At 35.8% G+C, this 27,206-nt stretch overlaps 1 protein-coding gene across 1 annotated transcript in view; it reads left to right on the forward strand.

Annotated features, from left to right (window-relative positions):
• LOC128214358 (uncharacterized) overlaps nucleotides 1-27,206 on the forward strand; it is a 121,058-nt gene that overhangs the window by 29,750 nt on the left and 64,102 nt on the right. Inside the window, exons 10-11 of the mRNA XM_052920779.1 lie at nucleotides 1,154-1,308; nucleotides 26,861-27,028. Coding sequence (XP_052776739.1) covers nucleotides 1,154-1,308; nucleotides 26,861-27,028 — 323 coding nt within the window. The remainder of the gene's footprint in view (nucleotides 1-1,153; nucleotides 1,309-26,860; nucleotides 27,029-27,206) is intronic.

The raw sequence follows: 27,206 nt of genomic DNA on the forward strand, positions 1-27,206 counted from the left end.
CTATGTTGTGATTGTCATTGATCTTCAGTGGTACTAATGTCAATGTCAAGGGTATTTTCCTAATGATGATGATGATGATGATTCATGCATATTTCAGTAAAGTGTTCACATAGATGCATGTTCATTCCAACAATATCCTTTACAAGTGCAACACAAACAAAATAACATCCACGCCATCTTGCAGTGACTTTATCACTTTGGTGATCATTCCTTTGCTCTTTAAAAATGTTAGCAATCAAAATTTCTGAACTTAATGCACGGGAAGGTCCCTATGACAATATGACAGATACATAGAAGGCTGTCTGTTCATTGTAGGCCTAAATCCTAATGGATACCTGTACAGACAGGCTTTTTAGAGGCATTTTGTCACCTTCCTATAACAAAACTTGTTATTTTTGTAATTTTGATTGAAATTGTTGTTTTTGGATGCCAATACTTTAATTATTTTCTTTGTTATTCAGCACCTCTATATATTAGCTGTATGGTTAGGTTCTGTCACGATTTGTCATGGCCTGCACACAATTTTATACAAGTTGGTATCATTTAGAAAAATGATGATTGAGCTTTCAAAGTTTGTGTAAGAAGCTACTGGCTCTTTTACTAGTCAACGTGTACATTTCCAAATATCAAGATAGTTTAATAGAACCCAGATACATGTGATCAAAAAGACCAATACATCATTTGATGTCTGTTTAAAAGTGCTTAGAATAACATTCCTTCCCATTTTTATTCCCTTGAAACTGCTTGATATCTGCATGGAAAAATCAACACTTTCTTCCTACATTTTGCCATGGACACTGCGTGTTTTCAGTGTGGAACATGGAAAAGCATGTGACAGATGGACAAAACAACAAAGAATAGCACACAATTAACACTATTCCTTGGTCAAGTCAACATCCACATATAGCATCCGTGATCATGCAGACATTGCATGATGGAAACCCTATTCTATGACTGTTCCTGTAAAATTGCAAAAATATGTGAATGTACCTTTGGTTTGGCTAAAAACTCAAGATCCGCAAATGGTCAAAATTAAGATGTTCATGTAGACCCACATGCAACTTGACCATGCAGTCATATTTGAATTACTGTCATATGGAGAAAGAGCCTTGATTTGAATTGTATATATATATAATTTTCCCGTTATTTTCAGACACCAACTCCAACATTGAAACTCAAGTTTTCCACATTGGGCGCCCCTACCCCTGGGATATGTTGGAGTCGCTGTCAGCCAGTGGGGTGATCATTCAAGGCCTTGACACAGCCGGGCCTTTCCGAAAGCCTTGGGGACATGTTGGACCTGACCAGGTGTGCCTGCAGTTTATTCTTAAAATTTGAATGTATTTATTGCAAAAATGGGAAACCTTTCAACTGGAAGCAACATTTTTTTCCAAGTCGCCTTAAGGATCAGCTCTGATTTAGGGGTTGAGGTAATTTTCAGCGGTCATGTGGTAAAAAAGGTAGATTTAACAAGACTCAAGATATTAAAGAAATACTGAAGATGAGGCTGTCCATTCATGCAGAAATTAATGTCATCTTTTTTTTTCACGGAAGAGTACTGGGCTATATAAATAGTTTTATGTGCGTAACAGATTCTAAAACTCGCATCAGGATTTTGCAAAGTTTTGTAGGAAATTTTGAAATATATCTATTGAATCACATCAAACTGGTTTGACTGGATTATTGAACCTTGATGAGTTTGGTTGAAATATTTGAAAATGATAATAATGATAGCAAAATTATAAAATTTGAAAGCATTTTGATACTCTTAAAGAGGAATATAACTCCAGCAAATGCCTTGAAAATCCAGAATTGACATAACTAAAGGGTTAAAAAAGATGCACTAACTTGACCAATTTTACATTTTCCTCCCCACCCTACCCTTTCTCATGTTTTGATGAATATGTTGATTGTTTTTAGTTATTTCCTAAATAAACAATTTTATTTCAGTAAAAATTTGACCATTTTATATTTAAACCTTTCTACAATAGTGATATCCTGATATAGGGCTGGCCCCAGTTTCTCGCGTAATATCAACTTCTATAAGAGTTATTGGACTTTAATTAGGAATTACTGTTATGGTTATCACAATAAACCATATTGTATTTACCAAAATTTTAGGATGTATTTTGGCTTATTGAAATAAGCTACTTAAGCCTGTTAAGCTTAAGAAGTTTCGAGAAATTGGGGCCAGCTTGGTACAGATTCATGATTCCCCAAAAAAAAGAAATAGAAAAAAAAATGTTATTCCTAATATATTCTATTTCTTTTGAAGATGTTTGTGGAAACAAACAATTTTATGGGAGGGGACCTTAAGGATCTAACCATCAACAAATATCTGGGGGGTTATTTTTATGCCCCCGAAGGTGGGCATATTAAAATCGCACCGTCCGTCCGTCCGTCCGTCCGTCCGTCCGTCCGTCCGTCCGTCCGGCTCTGTAACTTTCCCTTGTATGGACAGATTTTAAAATAACTTGCCACATGTGTATCACATACCAAGACGACGTGTGGCGTGCAAGACCCGTGTCCCTACCTCAAAGGTCAAGGTCACACTTAGTGTTTATTCACAATAGAGTGCTGCATATAAGGACATAAGAGTATAGGTTGTCGTGTCCGGGCTGTAACTTTCTCTTGTATTGACAGATTTTAAAATAACTTGCCACATGTGTACCACATACCAAGACGACGTGTCGCGTGCAAGACCCGTGTCCCTACCTCAAAGGTCAAGGTCACACTTAGTGTTTATTCACCATAGAGTGCTGCATATAAGGACATAGAGTATAGATTGTCGTGTCCGGGCTGTAACTTTCCCTTGTATGGACAGATTTTAAAATAATTTGCCGCATGTGTACCACATACCAAGGCGACGTGTCGCGTGCAAGAACCGTGTCCCTACCTCAAAGGTCAAGGTCACACTTAGTGTTTATTCACCATAGAGTGCTGCATATAAGCATAGAGTATAGGTTGTCGTGTCCGGGCTGTAACTTTCTCTTGTATTGACAGATTTTAAAATAACTTGCCACATGTGTACCACATACCAAGACAACGTGTCGCGTGCAAGACCCGTGTCCCTACCTCAAAGGTCAAGGTCACACTTAGTGTTTATTCACCATAGAGTGCTGCATATAAGGACATAGAGTATAGATTGTCGTGTCCGGGCTGTAACTTTCCCTTGTATGGACAGATTTTAAAATAACTTGCCACATGTGTACCACATACCAAGACGACGTGTCGCGTGCAAGACCCGTGTCCCTACCTCAAAGGTCAAGGTCACACTTAGTGTTTATTCACCATAGAGTGCTGCATATAGGCATAGAGTATAGGTTGTCGTGTCCGGGCTGTAACTTTCCCTTGTATGGACAGATTTTAAAATAATTTGCCGCATGTGTACCACATACCAAGGCGACGTGTCGCGTGCAAGAACCGTGTCCCTACCTCAAAGGTCAAGGTCACACTTAGTGTTTATTCACCATAGAGTGCTGCATATAAGCATAGAGTATAGGTTGTCGTGTCCGGGCTGTAACTTTCCCTTGTATGGACAGATTTTAAAATAATTTGCCACATGTGTTCCACATACCAAGACGACGTGTCGCGTGCAAGAACCGTGTCCCTACCTTAAAGGTCAAGGTCACACATAGTGTTTATTCGCAATGGAATGCTGCATATAAGGACATAGAGCATAGGTTGTCGTGTCTGGGCTGTAACTTTCTCTTGAATGGTCAGATTTTAAAATAACTTGCCACATGTGTTCCACATACCAAGACGACGTGTCGCGTGCAAGACCCGTGTCCCTACCTCAAAGGTCAAGGTCACACTTAGTGTTTATTCATAATGGAGTGCTGCATATAAGGACATAGAGTAAAGGCTGTCTTGTCCGGGCTGTAACTTTCCCTTGTATGGACAGATTTTAAAATAACTTGCCAAATGTGTTCCACATAACAAGACGACGTGTCGCGTGCAAGACCCGTGTCCCTACCTCAAAGGTCAAGGTCACACATAGTGTTTATTCACAATGGAGTGCTGCATATAAGGACATAGAGTATAGGTTGTCGTGTCCGGGCTGTAACTTTCCCTTGTATGGACAGATTTTAAAATAACTTGCCACATGTGTTCCACATACCAAGACGACGTGTCGCGTGCAAGACCCGTGTCCCTACCTCAAAGGTCAAGGTCACACTTAGAGTTTATTCACAATGGAGTGCTGCATACAAGGACATAGGGTATAGGTTGTCGTGTCTGGGCTGTAACTTTCCCTTGTAAGGACAGATTTTAAAATAACTTGCTACATGTGTTCCACATACGAAGACGACGTGTCCTGTGCAAGACCCATGTCCCTACCTCTAAGGTGAAAGATACACTAAGTGTTTATTCACAAGGGAATTCTGAATATAAGGACATAACAGTGTAGGTTGTGAAGTATGGGTGGTATATTATATGTTCAGAGGCAATTTAAAATAACTTGCCATATGTATTTGACACATAAAGGCAAGATCAACTTTTCATGTACTGACCTTGTTGGTAGGTCAATGTCACATTTGGGGGCATTCGTCACATACTGTGACAGCTCTTGTTACCTTTGTTTTCATATCTTTAATTAGTGTGTGAGTGAGTATTTTCACTCTGCCCTTGGGCATTGGAATTTTCAGGCATTGTACATGTACGTTGTAGAAATGGTCAGTATCATTACCTATCCTGAGTACTCATTGCGATGTTTGTAATATACAGATCTGGGAAACTGTTTAAATCATAATCTACATTAACAACCATGATATCGCCTATCGTTATGTAATGCCTTCAATAAGTACCGTCCTCTGAATCTTAAAGATTTGCCGTTTTGAATGAAGTCTGATACTGACGTCATAATTTGGTTCTTGGCATGCAAATCACTTGTGATACTCTACAGATGAGTCAGTAAGAACACATATTGTCAAACCTGAATGACAAATTAGTAAGATTTTACACAATGTGTTCAAAATATAATACTTACAATAGTGAATTAATTGTATGAATTTTATAGTGTACCTAAATAGGTGAATAGGTATCGGACACTATTGGATTTTTGTCGTAACCTGTAATATTAACTTCAGCGTATCTCCTGTTTAGATAATGCAAAATTACTTTTGCATTGTTTTTCTTTGGTTCCAAATGATGCATACAAAAGAGGACAACTTCTGGTGTGACAACAGTATTTCTTAAACACATCCTAAAATAAACTACAAAACTTGAAATACTGTTGTTTACGTTACACATTTTTATCTGTGCTCAAGTTAAAATATTTAAACCAGAAATGGATGTTTTTAAGCATTCATTTGCTATTAAAATAATGTTTTATAAGCAGAGCGTACAAATATACTTCATACATGTTATAAGAGGTCGTAACCACTGTCCGTTGTAGCTGGGGATATACCTTGTTCAGCTGACAAGTATAAGAAGCAGGGGGAGTAACATATGCATATGTTGAACAAGGTGTATTGTAGAAGTTTCTTCCCTTTAATAAAAGACGTAGCATAAATTCCAAGCAGACATAAAAATGTTTTTGAAAACAGAGATTAATTTTTTATGCTCCTGAAGGTTGGCATATTAAAATCATACCTTCAGGTCGTCGTCGGTTTTTCCATGTTTGGGCTGTAACTTTGTCCCTTCCTCTTGGAGGATTTTAAAATTACTAGGCACATATGTTTTACATAAACGTGACATGTTGTGAGGAAGACTCATGTCCATTAGTAGTCTTAACCGTCAAGGTCAAACTTACAGGTCTGTCATTATGGAATGGTTGTGTGTGTACGGGATGTAACTTTGTCTTTCCCAAAGGGATTTTCTAATAATTTGGCATATATGTGTAACATTCCGCTGTAGACAGAAGTGCGTTCTTAGTTCGTTGATTATGTGCAAATTTCTCCAGGTCTCTGTGTGGATGGAGAATTTATGTACCGTATATAAAAGAGCAGTTGACCCCTTCAGGGTTGAGCATGCTTTTTCTCTGAAGGGAACTGTTGGTGTTCTTGGGGTCGCTTGTTACATATGTTTGGTACAGCTACATAGCAACAAGGTGTCACATTCAAGACCAACGACGCTAACTCTAAGGTCAACGTCAAAACTTATTAAGATAGAGCATTTCCCCATTCCCCTGACATTTTTCGAAAATTGGTTTTTGTCTGGGCCATACATTTAGTTATCATTCCAAGAACTGGTATTTTTCCATAATGGGTGCTTGGTAAGGCCATATTTTGGATTCAATTGAAACTTGATGTATAGCTAGATGACAGGACGTGCAGTGCACAAGAATCATAAACCTGCCCACCATATGTTTTAAGTCAACCCGCCTTAAACTGATATATTTCGAATGGTAGTTTGTCTGTACCATATCTTGAAAAGTATAAAAAGGATTGAAATCAAACTTCAAAATAGATGGATGGCAATGAGAGAAAGTGCAGTGCACAAGAACCAAAATTCTGTCCTCAATGCTTGCTTAATTATCTCCTTTTTATCTGATATTTGAGGCTGTAGGTTGACGGTCAGTCGGGACTATTACGGCATTTGTATAAGTCTTATAATATGCGTAAATGTTCTCAAAATGTCAAGACATATATCATTGTTGTGTACGTACGCTAAATTACCAAAATACGACAATAATTATCGAAATACACAAGACAGTTACCAAAATATGCCTTATATACAATTTTTTGTTTGTTTTTTACTTCAATATATATGTTATAAAAACTTGATCAACCTCAATTTTTCGGCTCCGATTTTGACATTTTTCCGCTGCGTCCTATCTTATATATTAAGGGTTTTTACCCGTTTTCTCAACTATTTTTTTGCCTGCGTCCTATCTATGCTAGCGTCCTATACATGATATAATACGGTAATATAAATAATTATGCAGAAAATAACTGAAAATAGAAATGTGTTGACCTAAAGACCCTGTCTTACTTTGCCAACTACAAATAGTCAAAGCATCCTAGATAATTAATATAGGCCCAGTTTCATTTTATTAACTTCGCACTAGCATTGAACTTAAATGCGAGATGAAAGCATTGTACATATATGCTAGTATATAAATAGGTTTATCAATTACTAATAGGAAACTATCTAATTATATTAAAAATTCATCAATTTACATTATTTCATTTTATTTTTCGGTTTCATTTTATTAACTTGGCACTAGCATTGAACTTAAATGCGAGATGAAAGCATTGTACATATATGCTAGTATATAAATAGGTTTATCAATTACTAATAGGAAACTATCTAATTATATTAAAAATTCATCAATTTAAATTTCCTATTCTTAGGGAAGTGACAGGCATTTATTGGTTACAGTTTTGGGGCAAATCAAAATTATTTTTATCAATTTATTGCCTGTAAACAGGAGTTTAAAAAAAATAAAACCAGGCTTGTCACACTTATAGTCTTTCAATGCTTTCAGCACTGTCATTTGAAAATGGGTGCTTGTCCAGGCCATATGTTGGAAAATTCTGAAGGGATTGAAATGACACCGGAAATATGGATAGGTGGCAATAAAAGGAAGTTCAGCCTGGGCCTTTTCTTGGAAAGTTCTTAAGAGATTGAAATGAAACTTGAAATAGTTAAAATAACAGCCTTACCCTCCATATTTATTCATGTAGTGTTAGGGTGAGCTTTTCCCATTGCCCACCATCCTTTCAATTTCTTCTCCTTATCTGCCTTGCCAATTTAGATGAAACTTCACTGGGATGTTCCTTGGATGGTGCCCTTTTGTAACCTATTCTGAAATTTGACTTTCTTTCTATTCTTTAAAGCTAAAGGGAAACAAATGGACTAGGTGGACAGTTTTGGAAACAAAGCCTGTTCCTGTGACTTCTGTCAGAAGACCCCTTTATATTATGAATCTCTTTTCAGTACTTCAGTCAAAGTATTAATGGTTATCAATATTTTGGATCATTCCAAGTCATATCAAAATTATAGTTTTCAATATAAACAAGTTTATAAAATAAAATAAATAATTACAGTTTACTTAATTTAATCAAGGAATATAAGACATGAAATAAGGAAGTGATGCCTAATCCAATACTTTTTAGGTATCTTACATTATTATTATAATTATACAGACAAGTGACTTTTAAAAGAAGGGGCCTACTGGCAGATGTTCAAGGCATAAGATTGTCAAATCATTAAAAACTGAGGATTTACTTTAATTCAGGCCCCAGATTAAAACGAATAAAGTAGAAAACCAAAGTAATTAAGACTAAATCCGATGACAGGTCCCTCAGGTGGGGCTCTTTAGGAAAGGGGCGGACAATCCTGTACCACTTGTCAATTCTTACACCCAATACCAGCTAATGTTTGCAAATAAATTTGACAAAAGGCGCCTGTCAGTAAAGCAAACACATTAACATTACAATTTTGTACCAAACTAGAACAGTCAGACTCATATTTTCAAACAGTTTAATTTGATTTCAACACACAGCATTAACATTCATACATTGAATAAGTGGGATCCAGACAGAATACCCCCCACAGGCAAAAACACCCCCCTGACAGAACAACCCCCAGACAAAACACCCCCCGACAGAACAACCCCCAGACAAAACACCGCCATGACAGAACAACCCCCAGACAAAACACCTCCTTGGCAGAACAACCCCCAGACAAAACACCTCCCTGACAGAACTACCCCAGACAAAACACCTCCCTAGCAGAACAACCCCCAGACAAAACACCTCCCTGACAGAACTACCCCCAGACAAAACATGTACCTGACAGAACACCCCCCTCCCCAGGCAGAAAACCTCCCTGACAGAACAACCCCCAGACAAGACACCTCCCTGACAGAACTACCCCCAGACAAAACACCTCCCTGACAGAACAACCCCCAAGACAAAAAACCTCCCTGACAGAACAACCCCCAGACAAAACACCTCCCTTACAGAACAAACCCCTGGACAAAACACCTCCCTGACAGAACAACTCCCAGACAAAACACTTCCTGCTACTTTTTGTATCGGTGAAAAAATCCCCCTCATTATTTTTTCAAGGTGAATAAAAACACCCGCTAAGGATAATCGACTATGACTAATCATGTTTTATCTATAAGCTATATTAACATACAAAAGCATGTTTGCCGGGCTTTCAAGGCTTGTTTTTATAAATAATAGAATACTTGAGTAATAAAGTCCATGTTGAATGACCAAACTCATGTTATATTCTCTATAACTAGCAGTTATAAAATGAGTTATAAAAGCCTGTCTTCTAGCAATGTGACTTACCAGTAAACAGGATGTTGTATAACTCGTTTCTTTTTATACAACAGTGCTTTTGAAGGATGACCAAAATGTTTTGTTTACAATCTGAAAATGCATTTGGGCTATTATATAAATGCACCAAGGTTGCAGTCTAAGACAGGAATTATCTCCCCTAACTCTGCGGGCTATGCACACCAAGGTTGCCGTCTCAGACAGGAATGATTTCCCCTGACTGTGTGGGCTATGTGCACCAAGGTTGCAATCTCAGACAGAAATTATCTCCCCTTACTGTGTGGGCTTTGAGCACCATAATTCCAGTCTCAGACAGGAATTAGCACCCCTTACTCTGCGGGATATGCGCATCAAGGTTGCTTTCTCAGACAGGAATTATCTCCCCTGACTGTCGGCTATGTGCACCAAGGTTGCAATCTCAGACAGGAATTATCTCCCCTGACTGTGTGGGCTATGTGCACCAAGGTTGCAGTTTCATACAGGAATTATATCCCCTGACTGTGAGGGCTATGTGTACCAACGTTGCTGCCTCAGACAGCAATAATTTTTCCCTAACTGGGTTGGCTATGTGTACGAAGGCTGCTGCCTCAGACAGCAATAATTTTTCCCTGACTGGGTTGGCTATGTGGACCAAGGTTTCAGTCTCAGATAGGATTTGTCTTCCCTGACTGTGTGGGCTATGTGGACCAAGGTTGCACTCTCAGACAGGATTTGTCTTCCCTGACTATGTGGGCTATGTGGATCAAGGTTGCAGTGTCAGACAGGATTTGTTTCCCCTGACTGTGTGGGCTATGTGGACCAAGGTTGCACTCTCAGACTGGATTTGTCTTCCCTGACTGTGTGGGCTATGTGGACCAAGGTTGCAGTCTCAGATAGGATTTGTCTTCCCTGACTGTGTGGGCTATGTGGACCAAGGTTGCACTCTCAGACAGGATTTGTCCTCCCTGACTGTGTGGGCTATGTGGACCAAGGTTGCAAGCTCAGATAGGATTTGTCTTCCCTGACTGTGTGGGCTATGTGGACCAAGGTTGCAGGCTCAGATAGGATTTGTCTTCCCTGACTGTGTGGGCTATGTGGACCAAGGTTGCACTCTCAGACAGGAATTATTTACCCAGGCTGTGTGGGCTATGTGGACCAAGGTTGCAGGCTCAGACAGGAATTATTGTCCCTGGCTGTGTGGGCTATGTGGACCAAGGTTGCAGTCTTAGACATATTGTTTTTGCCCTGTCCGTCAGTCTGTCCGCATGAACTCTCATAACGGAATGGTAACAAGTACTGATACAATAAGCGTTCTTGCAATAACTACTATGTGGATGAATGACAATGCTATTCATTTTAATAAATCATTTCAGTCAAAGTATTTACTGTTATCAATATAATTATTAGGGATGGCAAATGAGTAGTAAAATTGGTAATCGAGTACTCTGACAATCTTCCGATCGAGTACTCAGGTACTCGATTACTCGAATAACTTGAATTGGTTTTCGGGAAGACAAGTTTGTGTATACATATATCGTTCATGCACTTTGTGCGTTGGTCGTAATATTGGCCATTTTCATCTTTAAATAAGACTGTCATTATGTACCTTAACAGAAAAATCAATTAAAAGAAAACAAATGTTGTTTCTTGCTTTTAATTTGTCCATTTCATTTCATTTTATAGATACATATTTACTAAAATATAAATGGAAAGTAAAACTCGGATCATATTCGAGCGTCTCAATGATCGGGACTACACTCAATAATGAACAACATTTAGAATTACGATGAACAAAAATTATTTATAAATTTGCTTAGTTGTTTCCTGTAGCATTCAACGTCCATTTTTTGGTTAAAACTCTCTAATTTGTAAACAATACAATTGTGTAGGAGATGTATACCGCTATTCAAACTTCAAAAATTGGCAACCAATTTTAATGATGTGTGTATATTGTTGAATAAAACATTTTAGTACAACTGAAGCTGTTATCTGCTAGACAAATTATGATGCAAGACATCAAAGATGCAAGCTTAAAGTGTTTAAGTGTGAATATATAATTGGAATGAGGGTGAAACATAAGTTTAAGCATTCATAATATGAAAATGTACAATGGCAATTGGCAAAGGGAAATAACAACTGCATCTGTCCAGCACCCAGTCTAAATGAAAAGGCAATAAATAAGTGTGTAGATTATCATTCCAGGTGTCTCAGGCTAACATTTCTGAATAAAAATGTTATTTAACAATTCACGGACATCAGAACGGTTCCTTTACAACATAGATTAAGGAAAGTTTAAAAAAAATGTGTTATTCATAGACCCTTATCCTTTGTAAATTGTAAACCTGTATCCCTACAGACACAGCCTTCGGGCTGTGTCTAATAATCTTATAAGATATAATGCAAGTCACAAGTATATCGATTAAACTTGCAGGGCCATACAGATTTAAAACTGAACAAAATTGATGTTAAAAAAAGTAGTGAGCAAATGCCGAATGTGTTTTTTTACATCTTCCGACATTATATTAACTGTGTTGGACAGTGGTATATGGATTGGATTACAGTTTGTTTTTATTTTCTAGTATCACCAATGTTTGTTTTTTTCTAAATATTACAAATCTTGTTTATAAATAACATATTTGTATTGAAAGATCGACACTCATGTAATAATCTCTTAATCAATTTATTTCTAAAGCATAAAAGTGTCTCTACTTGCTCTGACTAAGGCTTGTTTTAGGTGTGCAAGACCTGTATCCCTACCTCTCAGGTGAAGGTCACACTTAGTGTTTACTCAAAATTGAATGCAGTATATCAGGACATAGAGTATAGGTGATCATGTCTGGGTTGTTACTTTCTCTTGTATGGACAGATTTAGAAATTACTTACCACATGTGTTGGACATAAGATTATCAAGAAAGTGTGTCACATGCAACACAGGTGTCCCTACCTCTAAGGTCAAGGTCACACTTAGTGTTTTTTACAATGGAATGCTTCATATAAGGACATAAGGGTATAGGTGGTCATGTCCGGGCTGTAACTTTCTCTTGTATGGACAGATTTTAAAATACTTTGCCACATGTGTTGGACATACCAAGCAACATGTAGTGTGCAAATCCTGTGTCCCTATCTCTAGAGTCAAGGTCACACTTAGTGTTTGTTCACAATAGAATGCTGCATATCAGGACATAGAGTATAGGGGGTCGTGTCCGGGCTGTAACTTTCTCTTGTATAGACAGATTTTAAAATACTATGCCACATGTGTTGGACATACCAAGCAACGTGTTGCGAGCAAGACCCATGTCCCTACCTCTATTTATAAATATTAGAAAACATGTGTATATCAAATTACGTATTGAATGACCGACCTTGAATATTCTCTATATCTAGCAGTTATAAAATTTGGCATAAAAACGTGTCTACTAGCAATGTGACTTACCAATAAACAGGATCTTGTATAATACATTTCTTATTATACAACAGTATTTTTGAGGGATTGACTAAACGTTGTGTTTACAATCTGAACCGCTCTTCCTTAATTACACATGTTGGCTATGTGCACCAAGGTTGCAGTCTCAGACAGGGATTATCTCCCCTATCTACACATAAACTCCCATAATTGAATGGTAAACAAGTACTTATCAGTTTGCAAAATTGCAATGCCAAATAAAAAATAAGGCTTTAGTGCGGTGTTGCGGCATTGGCATCTTGTTTAGTAGTTTGTTACTTATCAATAGATCCCGTGCCAAAAAAGGTTCGCTAAAGCTAAGCTAAAAGCTGAGCTAAAAGCTTAGCGGTATTGGCCCGAAAAAGCGCAGCTTTTTTTATAAAAAACGCAGCTTTTTGGGAAAAAAACAACACAGCTGCTGCGCTAAAGCTATGCTTTTTTGCCAAAATAGCTTAGCTAATTTCTTTAAAAAGCTCAGCTCTTGGTGATATTGGGCAAAATAGCTAAGCTATTTTTATGAAAAGCGCAGCTTTATGGCGGTATTGGCCCAAAAGCTAAGCTTTTTGATGGAGCTGCGCTTTTTCTTAAATAGCTAAGCTAATTATGAAAAGCGCAGCTTTATGGCGGTATTGGCCCAAAAGCTTAGCTTTTTCTAAAATAGCTTAGCTAATTATGAAAAACGCAACTTTATGGCGGTATTGGCCCAAAAGCTAAGCTTTTTGATGGAGCTGCGCTTTTTCTTAAATAGCTAAGCTATTTTATGAAAAGCTCAGCTTTTTGGCGGTATTGGCCCAAAAGCTTAGCTTTTTCTAAAATAGCTTAGCTAATTATGAAAAGCGCAGCTTTATGGCGGTATTGGCCCAAAAGCTTAGCTTTTTCTAAAATAGCTTAGCTAATTATGAAAAGCGCAGCTTTATGGCGGTATTGGCCCAAAAGCTTAGCTTTTTCTAAAATAGCTTAGCTAATTATGAAAAGCGCAGCTTATTGGCGGTATTGGCCCAAAAGCTTAGCTTTTTCTAAAATAGCTTAGCTAATTATGAAAAGCGCAGCTTTATGGCGGTGTTGGCCCAAAAGCTTAGCTTTATGATGAAGCTTTTCAAATAGCTTAGCTAATTTAGCGCAACTTTTTTAAAAAAAAACGTAGCTCCTATTTTCATAAAAAATACCACAGGTGAAGAAAAGATTTTACAAAAAAACGCACTAAATACACACTTGAGTGTATATAAAGTGCATTTTTTAACAAAAATATACGCTTTAAACAAAATTAAACAAAAAAAAATGCACCACGTGTGTTTAAACCGCGTTATATAAATATATTGAACCATCAAAAATAGAACACATTTGAATAAATACATAGACATTTTGCTTTATTTAAATTTCCTAAACATGAGTTTGTGTTACATATATTTTTATTATTTCATATTTAATTTTACATGACACCTTGTAACTGGACATAATGTATTTACAGACAGACAAAGAAGTACATATTTGTCAAATTTAGCAATAATAAAATAACCTTTTACTCAGTGGCAAAAATAATTGATAGAAAATCATGAAACTGTAAGCTACAAATTGGAAAATGACAAGTCTCAAGGATCTTTTGTTATATTTTTGTCAAATCTAGAGATTCCTGACAGCTCTGGAATAAAACAGGGTGTCATATTTTAAATATGTAATGACTTTATTAGTACTTAACTTAAATTGATTGACCCAATTTGGCCAGTTTCCAATAACTGGTAAGCCATGTGGCAGATGGCAGTTTTATGACCCCTCCAAAAACCAACACTGTAATCATTTGTATAGCATTAAAGGTGCTAGTGTGCATATGTATGGAAACATGGCAATTTCAGCTTAATATGTTAATATGATATTAACATATATATAAGGCTGAAAACAAGTGCATCTTCATAGAGTTTTAAAACTACGTAAATCTACTATCTGGGACCAATAATCCTACATCCAGCTACTATCTACAACATTTATTAAAATATGTGCACTAGATTGAAAGTTGACAAATAAAAGTCCCACAAGTAGTCAAGTGTCATAACAGTGAAATTAACAACTGAAATAAAGAATACATACCATGACCTGAGTGCTTTCACATGTCAGTTTATCACAAATCATCCAATCGGGGTATGTCATGTTTCTAATCATAGTTCATATTTATCTGATCTAATGATCATTATATTACTTCACTAATCCCTTTACTATTAATTTGTTTTAATTGGTGTGAATTCATTTATTAATTAAAACATCATCATAATTCTTTTAATGAAATCCCAACAAGCTTTGATTTGAAATTGGCTCCCTAAATGCTGAGATTTAATTGGTCCTTGGTACAATCAGATAAGATCAGGCTTATCATGCATGTTGTAAAATTGGAAAGGAAATGACAAAGAATTTGGTAGTGGCATTACAACAAATTTAAGGAATAATAATTCTATAAATGTTGTTATTACATGCAATTGATTATTGCCTATAAGTAAAATGTGTTCTTTTAATTTAAATAAAAAATATAATATATTTTTAAAATAATCTTTCTTTTTATTTCATTATTTTATTTTATTTTAGTTTGAAGGTATATTGATCAATAATAAAATGCTTATTTACTGGTTGGTTGATTGATTGGTTGGTTGGTTGATTCATTCATTCATTCATTCATTCATTCATTCATTCATTCATTCATTCATTCATTCATTCATTCATTCATTCATTCATTCATTCATTCATTCATTCATTCATTCATTCATTCATTCATTCATTCATTCATTCATTCATTCATATTCTTGTATTTATGTGTGTATTTCATAAATGTTTACTTTATTACACAAAGATACTACTTTTTTTACCTAAACTAAAAGATGCACTTCTTAGTAAAATGATACACTTAAAATGCACTCTTTAATGACAGTAGATTATCAATAAAACTAAAGATACTTTTTTAAAAAGGGATGCCAATAAAAAAAAAGATGTATCTTTTGTTCCTGCCAAAATATTTATGCCAAAAACTACAGAAACTAGCTCTGAGTAGCAAAAAGTTTAAACATAAACCCAGTTTAATGGCACTGGTTAAATGCCAAAGACAGCCAAAAATTGTCTTATTTTAAATCGAATCAGCATGTACAGAGAAAAAGAATAACTTGACCAACATGGATTCAATTTTAGTTTAAAATAAAAAATCCAAAATAGAATAATCAGGACCTGATGAGATGGGACACATTTTCAAAACAATTTAAAGGTATTTAGGAAAATGATATATTTTCAGACACCTGCGTTTTGAATAAAAAAAAAAACACAGAAAAATATTTGGAATTTCTATTTTAATAACTGTGTTATAAATAAATAATAAAATTTTGAAAATGAATTTCACAATATAAACCTTAGTTTTTCTCCAAAAGCTTAGTCTTTTGTTTGAAAAGCTTAGTCTTTTAAAGAAATACTAACCCAATTTTAATTTTGGAAAAGACGCAGCTAATATGAAAAAGACGCAGCTTTTCTTAGAGGCAATCTTTTACCTAGTCAAAAGACGCAGCTTTAGCTAAGCTTTGATTTAAAAAACGCATCTTCATAAACAAAAAGCGCAGCTTAGAAGAAAAAACTCAGCTTTTAGAGAAAAGAACATAGCTTTTGTTCAGCTCTTTTTTAAAAAGCGCAGCTTTGAAGAAAAAGCGCAGCTTTTTAGAGAAAAAAACATAGCTTTGGCTAAGCTATTATTAAAAAGCACAGCTTTTGCTAACCTTTCTATAAAAAACACAGCTTTTGCTAAGCTTTTTCAAAATAGCTTAGCTAAAAAAACACGGTATAATATTCATCCTAACCATAAAGCTAAATAACTCCGAATTGCAACAGAAAAAAAAAAATCATGTAAAATGTGCATGATCTATTTGAACTACCCTGGTCATATATCTCAAAAGGAAATGTAGGACAAAACATCCCATGGACAAATCCTCCCACATGATTTTTGACTAGGTAGACAAAACATCCCAGATCATTTTGACACTCAAAGCCAATTAACAGTTAGTTAACAATTATTCACATTTAGAAATTATTAAATATCTGTGAGCTATCTATTCATATGGATTCATAATTGTTATTGGGTGGTCCGGGGCATGCCTCGTGGAACATTTTGAAAACAATGGTGCAATCTGGTGCATTCTGGGCGTTCTGAGGCCTTATTTTAATAATACAGGAAAATGGACATCTGCAGATTTAGGATCATGTACGTCAAGAACATATTCTGCAACTTTGGCTGATTTTTAAAAATTAAAAGGTCTGAAACATGTTGATTAGCAGCGTACTCACGTATAGGCAGCTACGCGCCTGCTTACTGACAAAAGTTTATGGGATCTTTTGTCCAGGATAGGATATTTAGTCCGCCTAGTCAAAAAGGACAATTGGGCAGTTTTGTCCATGGGACGTTTTGTCCAGTTCCCCTCAAAAGGTTGTCTTCAAGTTGTAAAATGATAAGGCGTGAGACCACAGTTATTTTTATGCCCCCGAAGGTGGGCATATTAAAATCGCACCGTCCGTCCGTCCGTCCGGCTCTGTAACTTTCCCTTGTATGGACAGATTTTAAAATAACTTGCCACATGTGTTCCACATACCAAGACGACGTGTGGCGTGCAAGACTCGTGTCCCTTAACCTCAAAGGTCAAGGTCACACTTAGTGTTTATTCACAATGGAGTGCTGCATATAAGGACATAGAGTATAGGTTGTCGTGTCCGGGCTGTAACTTTCTCTTGTATGGACAGATTTTAAAATAACTTAACACATGTGTACCACATACCAAGACGACGAGTCGCGTGCAAGACCCGTGTCCCTACCTTAAAGGTCAAGGTCACACTTAGTGTTTATTCACAATGGAGTGCTGCATATAAGGACATAGAGTACAGGTTGTCGTGTCCGGGCTGTAACTTTCCCTTGTATGGACAGATTTTAAAATAACTTGCCACATGTGTTCAACATACCAAGACAACATGTCGCGTGCAAGACCCGTGTCCCTACCTCAAAGGTCAAGGTCACACTTAGTGTTTATTTACAATGGAGTGCTGCATATAAGGACATAGAGTATAGGTTGTCGTGTCCGGGCTGTAACTTTCCCTTGTATGGACAGATTTTAAAATAACTTGCCAAATGTGTTCCACATACCAAGACGACGTGTCGCGTGCAAAACTCGTGTCCCTACCTCAAAGGTCAAGGTCACACTTAGTGTTTATTCACAATGGAGTGCTGCATATAAGGACATAGAGTATAGGTTGTCGTGTCCGGGCTGTAACTTTCTCTTGTATGGATAGATTTTAAAATAACTTGCCACATGTGTACCACATACCAAGACGACGTGTCGCGTGCAAGACCCGTGTCCCTACCTCAAAGGTCAAGGTCACACTGAGTGTTTATTCACAATAGAGTGCTGCATATAAGGACATAGAGTATAGGTTGTTGTGTCCGGGCTGTAACTTTCCCTTGTATGGACAGATTTTAAAATAACTTGCCACATTTGTTCCACATACCAAGACGACGTGTCACGTGCAAGACCTGTGTCCCTACCTCAAAGGTCAAGGTCACACTTAGTGTTTATTCACAATGGAGTGCTGCATATAAGGACATAGAGTATAGGTTGTCGTGTCCGGGCTGTCACTTTCCCTTGTATGGACAGATTTTAAAATAACTTGCCACATGTGTTCCACATACCAAGACGACGAGTCGCCTGCAAAACCCGTGTCCCTACCTCAAAGGTCAAGGTCACACATAGTGTTTATTCACAATGGAGTGCTGCATATAAGGACATAGAGTAAAGGTTGTCGTGTCAGGGCTGTAACTTTCTCTTGTATGGACAGATTTTAAAATAACTTGACACATGTGTTTCACATACCAAGACGACGTGTTGCGTGCAAGACCCGTGTCCCTACCTCAAAGGTCAAGGTCACACTTAGTGTTTATTCACTATGGAGTGCTGCATATAAGGACATAGAGTATAGGTTGTCGTGTCAGGGCTGTTACTTTCCCTTGTATGGACAGATTTTAAAATCACTTGCTACATGTGTTCCACATACGAAGACAACGTGTCGTGTGCAAGACCCATGTCCCTACCTCTTAGGTGAAAGATACACTAAGTGTTTATTCACAAGGGAATTCTGAATATAAGAACATAACAGTGTAGGTTGTCAAGTATGGGTGGTATTTTTTTATGTTCAGAGGCAATTTAAAATAACTTGCCATATGTATTTGACACGTAAAGGCAAGATCAACTTTTCATGTACTGACCTTGTTCGTAGGTCAATGTCACATTCGGGGGCATTCGTCACATACTGTGACAGCTCTTGTTACTATATGTTTCGTATAGACACTAACCTGGCTTTTGACTTTATACACATCCCAATTGAAAAACAAGGACATGGCATCTCTAGAACAATTCAAGACACAAAATATAATCACAAGAAAACACCATGTTGACCATTGACCCGACTGTCAAAATTGAGTTCAAATACATAACCCTTCCGCCAAGGAGTCAATCGGCTACAAACAACTAATTTTCAGACTTCCACAAGCTATGATTTTTCCAATATTTACACTGAAAACTATCAATTTCTGCAATAGAGTGTCATATTCAGTCAAGTTCTCTGCAAAAAGAACATTTTTTGCTTCTTTTTTATTCAATTTTAATAAAATATTGATACTTTAACACAAGCACTCTTTTTTCTGTATTCACATCCGGATCTTGGTCAACGGGGGGCAGATAACTGTGGTCTTGAGCCATAAAGATGTTTTTAATGCCAATGGAAATATGTATAGCCTGAGGAAATTGAAGCAATAATTGATAAGAAGGTCAACTTCCTACACTATATAATAATGGATTAATTTCTGTATAATGACGTGAATGTGTGGGTTCAAATCCTGACGCAACTCACAATGAATGTTTTAAAGTTTTAATAACGTCCAGAATATAATCTCATGCATACAGTTCTATGGAACACCAGTAGAAGTTATTTATACAGCGTCATCAATGATTCTTGTAACACAAGTGTTTAAGTATTTTAAATTTGTAACACAAATTATTAAACACACTTATAAAACTGTTCCTAGAAATATATATTTGTAACACAATGTCCTTTATTATAACATTGGTAACGCTCACAAAGTCGAAAATAATATTTGTAACACAAGCCCAATGTCCTGACTTTGGTAACACACAAAGTATAAAGTAATGTAATGGAACACCATACAATTCGAAGTCCTTAATAAAAGTGATCCTTAGGCTTTTATATGAAACATATTGTTGTTTTAAAAGGTTAAGAAGTAACAAGAATGTCTAAAATGTCTCACTCAGGCTTAGCTATCAAAACTTGTCTAGCTAAGCCTGTTGCATAAAGATTAGTTAGAACATAAAATAATGAAGGTGCTAAAATTAAAGGAAACATGTAGACACAAGAAATAACAGTTTGTTGAAGAATTAAAAACCATTATGAAACCCTTCAGATGTAAAAGGAAATAAAGAAAATGTATGAAATATTGCATATAATTTAAAGGTTCATTGTTATAAAGAATATAAATGAATTCCTCATAAGATAACATTAATTTTCATACCAAATATCATATATTTCATATGAATAAAAGATTTACATCTGAACAGCAAAAGAGACAATATGTACATCAGACTTATGGGACAAAAACATTAAGAACTATTAAAATAAAAGATAACAAATATTATGAAGACAGTTTGACACAAAATTGCTTCATAATAGTTCCCCCCAAATACATTTAAGTTTGGACCCCAAACGTTAAAACATTATCTCGAGATTTAATAATTCAAATTTTTGCCTGTTACAGTTGTTTATATAGATGTTTACACAAAAGAGTGAAATGTCCGACTCTGTTACAGCACCCACACTTCTCATCCACAGCAAGACACTCATCTTTTGAATGGTATTCCTGACTGCCACATTGCCGGCAATTGTGTTTTCCTTCCTCATGGTCCCAGTAGTCATCATAACGGTGCACAACGATTTCGCTTGCCATATCTTTCAATTCCTGTCTGGCCTTTTCAATTATTTTTTGTCGTGTCTGTGAGGTCTGGTTGTAACATAGATTTAGATCTTGTAGTTGTTTTTGTGCCTTGTTGAGTCTCTCAACAAGCTTTGAGTTGAGCAGTTTTAGTGGAGCAATCTCTTCTGTATTTGTAGCCTTTTTTGATTCTGATACCATGTGGTCAAGTTTCTTCGTGAGGTCCTGATTTATCTTTATTTGTTTTGACATAGCCTTTGTGTGTATTTCAGATTGACGGTCCAGCTGCTTTGATAGTTCCATGTTTTTGTTGAAATGCACTTGGTCACTAACTTTGAGGTCATTGTTTTGGAGTTTGAGGAAGGAAATTGCTGCACAATGACCTTCAATAGTTGCCTGAAATTTTTCTTGAGGGTTTTTTGAATTTGCCTTACAGTTTGATGTTATTCTAGTCAAAGAGTTGAAGCGCAACTTCTGCAGGTCAGCATCGTCCAGGTGGTGAAATGGCATGTTTTGGGAGTCTTTTCTGTTCATGAAGGCAGTCATTCTTATACGGTCCCGCAGCTGCATCTGACTTTTGCGAAAAGATGTTGACCTGGCTTGGTGTGGAGTACCAGGGGAATTGGTCCGATTGCAGTGGTGGTAAGAATGACTGCGGCATGGCTGGCACATCATGATAACAGGGTAAAAAAGATGATGGTTACCCTTTTGGAAATGGCTGAAATTCATTGTGGAGTCCGTCAGTTTCTTTTATAATGGAAATTTCTCGCTTGGCTGTTGATTGGTCCACACACTCAGAGGTACCGGGAAAGTCACAGCAGCTAAACAGTGCTGTGCCCCAGATTCATCCACCAAACTATAATGACGTGAATGTGTGGGTTCAAATCCTGACGCAACTCACAATGAATGTTTTAAAGTTTTAATAACGTCCAGAATATAATCACATGCATACAGTTCTATGGAACACCAGTAGAAGTTATTTATACAGCGTCATCAATGATTCTTGTAACACAAGTGTTTAAGTATTTTAAATTTGTAACACAAATTATTAAACACACTTATAAAACTGTTCCTAGAAATATATATTTGTAACACAATGTCCTTTATTATAACATTGGTAACGCACACAAAGTCGAAAATAATATTTGTAACACAAGCCCAATGTCCTGACTTTGGTAACACACAAAGTATAAAGTAATGTAATGGAACACCATACAATTCGAAGTCCTTAATAAAAGTGATCCTTAGGCTTTTATATGAAACATATTGTTGTTTTAAAACGTTAAGAAGTAACAAGAATGTCTAAAATGTCTCACTCAGGCTTAGCTATCAAAACTTGTCTAGCTAAGCCTGTTGCATAAAGATTAGTTAGAACATAAAATAATGAAGGTGCTAAAATTAAAGGAAACATGTAGACACAAGAAATAACAGTTTGTTGAAGAATTAAAAACCATTATGAAACCCTTCAGATGTAAAAGGAAATAAAGAAAATGTATGAAATATTGCATATAATTTAAAGGTTCATTGTTATAAAGAATATAAATGAATTCCTCATAAGATAACATTAATTTTCATACCAAATATCATATATTTCATATGAATAAAAGATTTACATCTGAACAGCAAAAGAGACAATATGTACATCAGACTTATGGGACAAAAACATTAAGAACTATTAAAATAAAAGATAACAAATATTATGAAGACAGTTTGACACAAAATTGCTTCATAATAGTTCCCCCCAAATACATTTAAGTTTGGACCCCAAACGTTAAAACATTATCTCGAGATTTAATAATTCAAATTTTTGCCTGTTACAGTTGTTTATATAGATGTTTACACAAAAGAGTGAAATGTCCGACTCTGTTACAGCACCCACACTTCTCATCCACAGCAAGACACTCATCTTTTGAATGGTATTCCTGACTGCCACATTGCCGGCAATTGTGTTTTCCTTCCTCATGGTCCCAGTAGTCATCATAACGGTGCACAACGATTTCGCTTGCCATATCTTTCAATTCCTGTCTGGCCTTTTCAATTATTTTTTGTCGTGTCTGTGAGGTCTGGTTGTAACATAGATTTAGATCTTGTAGTTGTTTTTGTGCCTTGTTGAGTCTCTCAACAAGCTTTGAGTTGAGCAGTTTTAGTGGAGCAATCTCTTCTGTATTTGTAGCCTTTTTTGATTCTGATACCATGTGGTCAAGTTTCTTCGTGAGGTCCTGATTTATCTTTATTTGTTTTGACATAGCCTTTGTGTGTATTTCAGATTGACGGTCCAGCTGCTTTGATAGTTCCATGTTTTTGTTGAAATGCACTTGGTCACTAACTTTGAGGTCATTGTTTTGGAGTTTGAGGAAGGAAATTGCTGCACAATGACCTTCAATAGTTGCCTGAAATTTTTCTTGAGGGTTTTTTGAATTTGCCTTACAGTTTGATGTTATTCTAGTCAAAGAGTTGAAGCGCAACTTCTGCAGGTCAGCATCGTCCAGGTGGTGAAATGGCATGTTTTGGGAGTCTTTTCTGTTCATGAAGGCAGTCATTCTTATACGGTCCCGCAGCTGCATCTGACTTTTGCGAAAAGATGTTGACCTGGCTTGGTGTGGAGTACCAGGGGAATTGGTCCGATTGCAGTGGTGGTAAGAATGACTGCGGCATGGCTGGCACATCATGATAACAGGGTAAAAAAGATGATGGTTACCCTTTTGGAAATGGCTGAAATTCATTGTGGAGTCCGTCAGTTTCTTTTATAATGGAAATTTCTCGCTTGGCTGTTGATTGGTCCACACACTCAGAGGTACCGGGAAAGTCACAGCAGCTAAACAGTGCTGTGCCCCAGATTCATCCACCAAACTATAATGACGTGAATGTGTGGGTTCAAATCCTGACGCAACTCACAATGAATGTTTTAAAGTTTTAATAACGTCCAGAATATAATCACATGCATACAGTTCTATGGAACACCAGTAGAAGTTATTTATACAGCGTCATCAATGATTCTTGTAACACAAGTGTTTAAGTATTTTAAATTTGTAACACAAATTATTAAACACACTTATAAAACTGTTCCTAGAAATATATATTTGTAACACAATGTCCTTTATTATAACATTGGTAACGCACACAAAGTCGAAAATAATATTTGTAACACAAGCCCAATGTCCTGACTTTGGTAACACACAAAGTATAAAGTAATGTAATGGAACACCATACAATTCGAAGTCCTTAATAAAAGTGATCCTTAGGCTTTTATATGAAACATATTGTTGTTTTAAAAGGTTAAGAAGTAACAAGAATGTCTAAAATGTCTCACTCAGGCTTAGCTATCAAAACTTGTCTAGCTAAGCCTGTTGCATAAAGATTAGTTAGAACATAAAATAATGAAGGTGCTAAAATTAAAGGAAACATGTAGACACAAGAAATAACAGTTTGTTGAAGAATTAAAAACCATTATGAAACCCTTCAGATGTAAAAGGAAATAAAGAAAATGTATGAAATATTGCATATAATTTAAAGGTTCATTGTTATAAAGAATATAAATGAATTCCTCATAAGATAACATTAATTTTCATACCAAATATCATATATTTCATATGAATAAAAGATTTACATCTGAACAGCAAAAGAGACAATATGTACATCAGACTTATGGGACAAAAACATTAAGAACTATTAAAATAAAAGATAACAAATATTATGAAGACAGTTAGACACAAAATTGCTTCATAATATCTGCGATAAAGGCCTATATGAGGCATTCTAAATTTGTGCTTAATGACTTTAACTTTTTAGAATGTAGTAACCCATGTATGAACACTTTCATAAACCAAATTTTGACAAAAGAAAATGTTAACCGATTTCTATATAAAATCTTTGTTAATAATAATGAAATTCCAACAAGTCAACACAAATGGTTATAACAATATGAAAATGTCTGTATTAATTGGAAAAATGTCTATAGTTGTGTATTTAAGTGTACAAAAGATTCTTATATTCAATGGTTACAATTAAGAGTTCTTCATAGAATATTACCAACAAATTCATTATTATATAAAATGAAGCTGGTTGAAAATGATATTTGCTCCTTTTGTGAATGCCATGAAGAAACTCTTTTACATCCCTTTTGGGATTGCAATAAAATACAGCATTTTGCAGGATATGGTACATAAGTTGAATATTAATGACTCAAGTATTGTCATTAACAGTATGTTTGTATTGTTAGGTTCTGGAAATAATAATTTCAAATTTGATATACTTTTATTAGAATATAAGAAATTTATTTTTCTGTGTAAAAGAAAAAAGTGTGTTCCAACAGTAATTGGTTTCAAAAATAGCCTTCAGTTAGCATGGAACATTTATGAAAATATTTCAGATAAATTTAAAAATGATTGGGCAATTGTAAGAAATTTGTTCTTGTAACTACACTTTTCAGATTTCAAGTTTTCATACAAAAGAATAATACAATGTATCATATAAACAATTATATCTTTTTTACATGCATGTTTTATATCTTTTTTTCTTTTCCTCTTCCCTTTTTTTCCCTTTTTTTCAGTCGTTCTTGGTTTATATGTACATTCGTAGTTTTTAAATTATTACTGATTACTGGTACATGAATTAACTGCTTTGGTAATTATCATGCTTGAAAGTTTTATATTATGTAATGATTTACTATGAAATGTAAAATGCATATATATTGTTGAATAAACAAAAGTTTGAAGAAAAAAAAAAAAAAAAAAAAAAAAGTATTTATATCATTAATGATGCACGTAATTACTCTTGAACTGATGTTATACATAATTGTCAAATGAGTATTTATGGATTAAGCGTGAATAACCATGCTTTAACATCAAGGCTTGTTAAATATTAGAAAAATTGTTTTGTTATATCTTGCAGTTATTTTTATATGTTAAGGCTTGTCTGTTTTGCTCACTAAGGTTTGGTTTTGTAAATATTTAGAATACTTGTTGACTAAAGTTAGTATTGAATGACCAATCATGTCATAATTTCTCTATATTTAGCAGTTATAAACTCGGATATAAAAGCATCTCTGTTAGGAATGTGACTTACCAATAAACAGGATGTTGTATAACACATTTCTCTGTACACCAGTACTTTTTAAGGATTATGTGAATCATGAAAAAATGGGTTCTAGTCTCAGACAGAAATTATCTCCCCTTACTGTGTGAAGGCTATGTGCACCAAGGTTGAAGTCTCAAACAGGATTTGTCTCCCCTGACTGTGTGGGCTATGTGGACCAAGGTTGCAGTCTCAGACAGGAATTATCTCCCCTTACTTTGAGGGCTGTGCGTGTACCAAGGTTGCAGTCTCAGACAGGAATTATCTCCCCTGACTTTGAGGGCTATGTACACCAAGATTGCAGTCTCAGAAAGGAATTATCTCCCATAACTTTGTGGGCTATGTGCATTAAGGTTGCATTCTCAGACAGGATTTATCTACCCTTAATTAAATACACGTATGTTTTAACATTGTTTTGTCAATATAAGACCTTGTACCATGGTGGAGAGTATTTCTACACAATCATGACCTCCCATTATGAAACAGTAACAAGTACAATTATGTTTGAAAATGTTCTATGACTAATTTTGGGGTAAAACACAATACTTTTCATTTATTCTGCACACTTTTCCTAGAACATTGTCCTTCAGAACATGGTACAAAACTGTAATGTTACCTGCATTCCTAGATGAAACGCTCATGTATAATCTCAATAACTTGGGATGTGGGTGTCCTGAAACTACTACATATCTGACCTTATTGACATGCATGTAAAAACAATTGGGTATTTATGGGTATTTTGTACTTTTCTTTGGCACTTGAACATGGCTTATCATATTTAGAAGCTGTTAAAGCGATTTTGTTTCCAGCACACCTGCTAAAAAAAACTACACTATTGTACTACAGAAGGTTACACAAAACTAATATTATCACCAAACTATTTTTTGGTTCAAGACATGCATACTGCCCAAAACTTTGAGTCATTATATCTTAAAGCCCAATTAAACAAAGTTGTCAATACTCTAGTATTCAATTTTCGATGTCATGTTAAACACTAAGCCATGTCACACAAATCCACCCTGCTGTATGTACTGTCAGTTCAATGACAGGTATAATGTAACATATTGTACTTCCTTGACATTTTCTTTTATAAGAAAAGTTTCATAAAATTTCTTCATTTTCTTTCAGTACTGTGGGCTTCTAGAAGGCCCTAATGGAACTGAATGTGTGAACTGGGCCCACAACATGACTGACAGTGACCCATATATTCACCCGGCAATTGTTGTCAAGAAAAAAGTCATGCCAAAGAAGATCGCCATTAAAGAGGCGCAAAAAGAAAAGACATGGCATGATGTGGTTTGTGTTTTTGCTCTTTTCAATTGTTGTTAAGGCGTATCAGTGCCAATTTTTATGACCCCAAAAAGGGAAGCATGTAGTTATTGCACTGTTCTGGTCAGTAAGTCTGTCTGTTACTGCTGCATCTTAAGTGTAACTTATTCAATCTTCTTGGAATTTCTATCAAACTTCACAGAAT

The sequence above is a fragment of the Mya arenaria genome, chromosome 13 (genome assembly GCF_026914265.1).
Source record: "Mya arenaria isolate MELC-2E11 chromosome 13, ASM2691426v1".
Lineage (NCBI taxonomy): Eukaryota > Metazoa > Mollusca > Bivalvia > Myida > Myidae > Mya > Mya arenaria.